The 6,815-nt window shown below is 36.4% G+C and overlaps 1 protein-coding gene across 1 annotated transcript; it reads right to left on the bottom strand.

Moving 5' to 3' along the window:
• Positions 1-5,858: 5,858 nt before the first annotated feature.
• On the bottom strand, positions 5,859-6,609 carry LOC116251601 (protein NPGR1-like). Its single transcript, XM_031625961.2, has 3 exons — positions 6,357-6,609; positions 6,108-6,219; positions 5,859-5,971 (listed from the first exon to the last, which is right to left on the bottom strand). Exons 1-3 carry the CDS (start codon positions 6,386-6,388, stop codon positions 5,879-5,881), a joined length of 237 nt encoding a protein of 78 aa, XP_031481821.1. The 5' UTR covers positions 6,389-6,609; the 3' UTR covers positions 5,859-5,878.
• Positions 6,610-6,815: the final 206 nt, after the last annotated feature.

Genomic DNA, 6,815 nt, shown 5'->3' with positions numbered 1-6,815 from the left:
CGAAAATGATGATGTGAGGGAAGCGGCGTGGGGAGATCTCTTTCTTGAATTACCCGCTATCTGATCAAGAACAGGAATAACAATTTGTTTGAATAAAACATTTGAACTTTGACCTCGTCAGAGAAATGGAAACCGAAAAAATTGTGGAAAAAGGAAAGTCTTAAAGCAGACTGACAAAACTTTACCGACCTAGTCTTTGTGAGATAGTTTTGTCTCTAATAGGGCGATTGAATTGTCTCAAACAATGTTATAGAGGGATTTTTAGTCATGGAAACAATTTTGTATATTTATATAAAATTCAATAAAGAAACAAAAGGAATTCTTTAAAAACTAATAAATATATAAAATGACACTTAGCACAATTGAATTCGAATTCCACTTTAAATGAAATCCAAAGGCTGATGATTTTGAATGGGTGTTTGGCACTCGATGAATCTAATGCCCTCAATGTCTTATCCAATTGAAATACCGTCCCGATTAAAATTGATTTTTGACAACAATAGTTGAGATCTTAGATTAAACCAACATAGGATGCATATACTTGGAGACACTTGCATACATGAATTAATGAGACAACAGTTTGGTCGGATATGATGATTTAAATAGGCCAGCCGACTGTCTCATATAATCTCATTGTAGGTTTAGACGAGTGATCTTTTCCAAGCAAGAATTGTTCGATTTGGATCTAGTCATGAGTTTAATCTGTCGTCTTATCTAACCTAAAAGCTGTTGGATTTGGATTTGATTGTTAGTCTGGATCAATGGTCTTATCTGATTAAAAAATTATTGGACTTCAATGGTCCTATCTGATTAAAAAATTATTGGACTTCAATCTCGTTGTAAGTCTGGTAAGTGTTCTTTCCTGAGCTATAAATTTTTGGATTTGGATCTAGTCTTGAGTTTAGATCAGTGATCTTATCTGATCCAAAAAATTGTTGAATTTTGTTGTGAGCCTGGATCAGTGGTCATATCTGATCCAAAAAATATTGTACTTCAATCACGTTGGATTCGGATCTAGCCATGGATTAAGATCAATGATCTTAACTAATCCAAAGGTTGTTGAACTTATTAAACCACAATATCGTTGTAAGCAGACCAATAGTTTGATATAATCTTGTTGTAGGTTTGGATCAGTAGTCTTCTCTGAGCTAGAAGTTGTTTGATTTGGATCTAATTGGGAGTTTAGATCAACGGTTTTATCTGATCCAAAAAAGTGTTGGATTTGGAACTAGTCGTGAGTTTTGATAAATAGTCATATCTGATCCAAAAATTGTTGGATTTAAATTTAGTTGTGAGTCTGAATCAATGGTCCTATGTGATCAAAAAATTATTGGACTTTAATTCTCATTGGATTTGGATCTAGCCATGGATTCAGATCTACGATCTTATCTGATAAAAAAATTGTAGGATTTGGATTTGATTGTTGCTATAGATCAATGGTCTTTTCTGATTTAGAAATTATTCGACTTCAATATCGTTGTAGGCCAGCCAATAGTATGATATATTCAATTTGTTGGTCTTGATCAGTGGTGTTCTTTGAGCCATAAATTGTTGGATTTAGATCTAGTCATGAGTTTAGATCAACAGTCTTGTCTGATCCAAAAAATTATTGGATTTGGATTGGGTTGAAAGTCTGGATCGATGGTCTTATCTGATCCAAAAATTATTGGACTTCAATCTGGTGATCCAAAAATTGTTTGATTTGGATTTGGATTTGATTGTGGCTATAGATTAGTGGTCTTATTTGATCTAAAAACTATTGGACTTCAATATCTAGATTTGGATTTGATTGTGGCTATAGATTAGTGGTCTTACCAAACACAAACTGAATGGATGGAAAAAAAATTCTTACCACCTTATTGTAGAAAATTTCCCATGGTAAATGCATCTACGGTAAAAAGGTCCGTAGATTTAGATTCATGGATTCTTTCAATTTCAGGCTTTCCAGTTCAACGTTCGGATTAATCTATCCTTCCAGCTAAAATGCACCATCGGAGAACCTAACGTTTTAACTCAATTTGGTTTTTGCTCAATCAATTTCACGTTTTTTCGCTAAAAAATTGACGTTTACCTAGCAGTTAAAAGCAAAGTGCAAAAGTTTGAAAACTCCAAAATTTAAAGATATCGCTAGTGGCTAATGTAAGGACAATAACAAGAGAAACTCTTAAGCACAAATATTATCGCCCGTTTGTAGCCATGGAAAAAATTTTGATAGATTTTTTAGGATGGATTTTTTTTCATGGAAAAAACTATTTGAGCATGTTTTATTATAGTTTTTTAGTCATGGAAAAAAAAAATCGTGGTTAGGATGGATGTTTTTTTCATGAGAAAAACTTTTCATGGATCTTTAGGATGGATTTGTAGTCATGGAAAAAGTTATCATGCATTTCTAGGATGAAAAAAGTTTTCATGGATTTTTAGTCCTGGGAAAAGTTTTCATGGAATTTTTTTTCGTGGATTTATAGTCCTGGGAAAAGTTTTCATGGAATTTTTTTTGTGGATTTATAGTCCTGGGAAAAGTTTTCATGGAATTTTTTTATGGATTTTATAGTCCTGGGAAAAATTGTCGTGGAAAAAATTTTCGTGGATTTATAGTCCTAGGAAAAGTTTTCATGGAAAAATTTTTTCGTGGATTTATAGTCCTGGGAAAAGTTTTCGTGGAGAAATTTTTCGTGGATTTATAGTCCTGGGAAAAGTTTTCATGGAAAACTTTTTTCGTGGATTTATAGTCCTGGGAAAAGTTTTCATGGAAAATTTTGTTCACGGATTTTTAGTCCTAGAAAAAGTTTTTGTGGAAAAAGTTTTCATGGAAAAATTTTCGTGGACTTTCAGTCATGGAAAAGTTTTTCGTAGATTTTTAGTCACGGCAAAGAATTTTCATCATTTTAGTCACGGCAGAAAAATTCCATGGATTTTTAGTCATAGAAAAAATTTAGTGGATTTTTAGTCATGGAAAAAATTTAGTGGATTTTTAGTCATGGAAAAAATTTAGTGGATTTTTATTCCTGGAAAAAGGTTTGTCATGGAAAAAATTTTCTTGGATTTTTTAGTCATAAAAAAAATGGTGGATTAAATAGGATAGATTTTTTATTCATGGAAAAAACTTTTCATGGGTCTTGTAGGATGGATTTTTTAGTCATGAAAAAAAAATGAAGGATTTTTATGATGGATTTTTTCATGGAAGAAAGTTTTCGTGGATCTTTTAGGATGGATTTTAGTCATGGAAAAAAGTTTTCATAGATTTTTAGGACGGATTTTTTTTTTTTTTTGAAGTAAAAATCTTTACGTGATCCTTTATAGCCACAACATAGTAAAGTAATATCGCCACCAAGTCCTTCTGTACGGCAGACAAACTTTTTACATCTAAATTCCAGGGTTTAGCCACAACACGAATTTAAGAAGCAATAACCTCTTCAAGACAGCCAGCCTTCTTCCACAATACAGGAAGCAATTCCAGTGCCTTATGGAACATCTCCTGTAATTTGCAGTCTCCAAAAACACCAACAGGCAAGCCTTTAAGTAATGCATCTTGGACTGTGTCCAGGATAGAATTGCACTACTTAGCAGCCTCTGTCAAATCACAAACAGAAGGTGAGTCTTCTATGGTTCACATTCATTGAATTCTGAAATCAACTTACCCAAAAGAAAAAAGAAAAAGCAAACGTGTGAAGTTTATAGAAAACAAAAACTGAGAAAGAGAACAAAAACATGCTCACGAGCATTCATAGGAATTGTCAACATATTTATTACCACATGAAATTTTGAAGTTAGGCAATATATAATCAATTTGTTCATTTAACTCCAATAGTAACGCTCTTTTACAACAGAAGCAGTTAAATATGTCAGAAAAAAAGCAAGATCGAATATTCTGAAGAAGTGAACAAACACAGAATTCATGTCAACGAACTTAAGCACCTCGGAAAGTTGAAACTGTCCAGACCGTAAAAAATTACATGAAAAGAAGTAGAAAAAGCATTTATTTGAAGCGTCAGTATAAAAAATGCAATAAAGAGGAAAAAATATGGAAAGAGAAGCAAGCCACAAAAAATGAAAAAAAGCCTCCTTAGCAGTTGAAGTTGAAGTCTACCTGCACATCTCACTCCTGCCGAAATTCTAGTTCAATGACAGTCCCAACATTATTCCCTTGTGTTATAGTGCTGTTACTGCTGTATAATTGGATAATAGTTCCAATCCACCAAGGAAAGAGAATGTTCAAAGTTCTTGATCAAGTTCTGTCTGCTTTCAGAAAACTTGACTGCATGTTGGGTTGCAAATACGATATGGTAAAAGGAAATTGATTAGTATATTTACACATCGTAAATACCATTAAACATAGTGTTACTAATCACGTCCAGCATGCTGAATGATTAAGACATACAAGCATAGTAAGACAGTCAAACAAATCCAGACTTGTCTACTAGAAGACTAAGAACACCATTTTCAAACAGAAAGGTAACTACGCAGGTGGCATTGAAGGTGGTCTGGTATCTCCTTCATCAGCAGCCTTTGGGCGCAGCTCAGTTCTAGAACTGGTGCCAAATTTTGAGAAATTTGGACCATCTCCATCCCTCGAGACAGATTGACAACCATTAGCAACAGGTCCATTTCCGAAACTGAACTCATCACGACCATAATCCTCATAATTTTCAATAGTAACCTCTGCCCAGTTTGATGAAATGACGAATTAGTTATACAGAAACTAATCTCCAATCAGAACGAAGTATTACAGAAGCTCGGCAAGTTGGAAATTTTCAACCAGAACGAAGAAGGAAACGTGCTAATTCTCGACCAAATTTAAAGACAAAGTTGGTAGTGAAAAGTAATCGGAGGGAGAAATTTGGAACGCTGAGAAGTGCAGACATGTGCAGCAAAAGCAGCGCAGTTTGGACGCTTAGATGCCATTCATGTCAGAAGAATGTAGACTGAAACTGTTAAAGTGAATCAGAAATTTGGACCAATTCCAAAATCCAAACCCACTTCGACTCCCACCAATTCCCTTCTGGGAAACTTTAACATAATAAATTAAATAGATATATAAATAATTAAATACAAGCACCTTGGGAAAAAGGAGCAGGAAAAGAGGAGAGTGGGCAATATCAGTATTCAGGTCTCCACCGCAGCAGACAATCAAAAAAGGCAGCCAGACAGAAAGTAAAAAATAAAAAGTGGCTGGTAAGTAGACCAAGAACTGGACCGTGAATAGAAGACAAGAACAACACCTAAACTGGGAAGAAGACAGGATGCAGACGTAACTAAAATTACTTTTACACAAAGAACAACAGAGAAAACCTTAGTCCAAAGTTGACGACATTCCTTGAAGCGTCAAAACTTCACACACACACACAGGCACGCACCCAGTCACACGCACACACGTGAAAGGGAAAGAGGCAGGACTAACGGCTTAAAGAAAAACTAGATGAGTAAGAACAACTAAGGAATGCTGTAAATCATAAGAGCAGAGAGAATTCAGAAGAAACGCATGTAGGGTAATGCTAACGGCAAAGTATGAGCAGGAAGTACATAAATCAATGACTTACCTCTTCGATTATAGTGAAGGTTGTGATGGTGAAGATGATTGTGATGATACTGTGGCTGATGATTGTGATTATACTTAAACCAAGCTGTTCCAGTGAACTTTGTACATCAAGCCCACGGAACACCTGGAGAGGAGCAGCATAATTACCTCTCTGGTACTCCAGCCGTCCCAATAAAGCACGCGCTTCCTGCACAGGAAAATGAGATTAACGAATATTAAAAACAGCCATCTATAGAGCCGTCAAGAGGAAAATAGAGCACCAAAAAGGGGAAGAAAAGCATCTCATTGTTCAGTGAGAGGGCTTCCTTCAGAGTAGTTTCAATCTCTTCGACATGATTATCCTCAAACTTGGCATCCCAATCCAAAGTCCTGGAGGAAATGCCACCAGCCGAAACCTCTTTGGTACTCCAGCCGTCCCAATAAAGCACGCGCTTCCTGCACAGGAAAATGAGATTAACGAATATTAAAAACAACCATCTATAGAGCCGTCAAGAGGAAAATAGAGCACCAAAAAGAGGAAGAAAAGCATCTCATAGTTCAGTGAGAGGGCTTCCTTCAGAGTAGTTTCAACCTCTTCGACATAATTATCCACAAACTTGGCATCCCAATCCAAAGTCCTGGAGGAAATGCCACCAGCCGAAACCTCTCTGGTACTCCAGCCGTCCCAATAAAGCACGCGCTTCCTGCACAGGAAAATGAGATTAACGAATATTTAAAAACAACCATCCATAGAGCCGTCAAGAGGAAAATAGAGCACCAAAAAGGGGAAGAAAGGTATCTCATGGTTCAGTGAGAGGGCTTCCTTCAGAGTAGTTTCAACCTCTTCGACATGATTATCCTCAAACTTGGCATCCCAATCCAAAGTCCTGGAGGAAATGCCACCAGCCGAAAAATCTCTCGTCGAGAAGGATTCTGGTGACAGAGGAGGCTCCACCTCCTCAAATTTGAACTGCTCGCCAGAGCATGCACGCAGCATGATGCTTGTTCTGAGACTGCTTTCTATTATTGTTCACCCAAATCAACAGTTTGTGACGTTCGTTCAACCATTTCAAGAAGAGAAAGCTCCTGCTTATGTTGCCATGCACAAACGCCGTCCTGCAAAAGAAGCCTCCCGTCCGGTGAAACAGATTCTGATGAAGGCATGGATAATCGGCCGTGAGTTTCTTTATTTCCCAACCAAATTCAATCAAGGAAGACGGGAACTTTTAGAAGACCAAAATTGAGCAAACAAAAGAGAAAAGCCAGAACTGCCACCAAAAGTAAAATCCAGAAACTACCA

The sequence above is a fragment of the Nymphaea colorata genome, chromosome 3 (assembly GCF_008831285.2).
Source record: "Nymphaea colorata isolate Beijing-Zhang1983 chromosome 3, ASM883128v2, whole genome shotgun sequence".
Classification (NCBI taxonomy): domain Eukaryota; kingdom Viridiplantae; phylum Streptophyta; class Magnoliopsida; order Nymphaeales; family Nymphaeaceae; genus Nymphaea; species Nymphaea colorata.
Note: the sequence above shows the minus strand (reverse complement) of the source record. Positions and strands in the feature narration are given on the sequence as shown.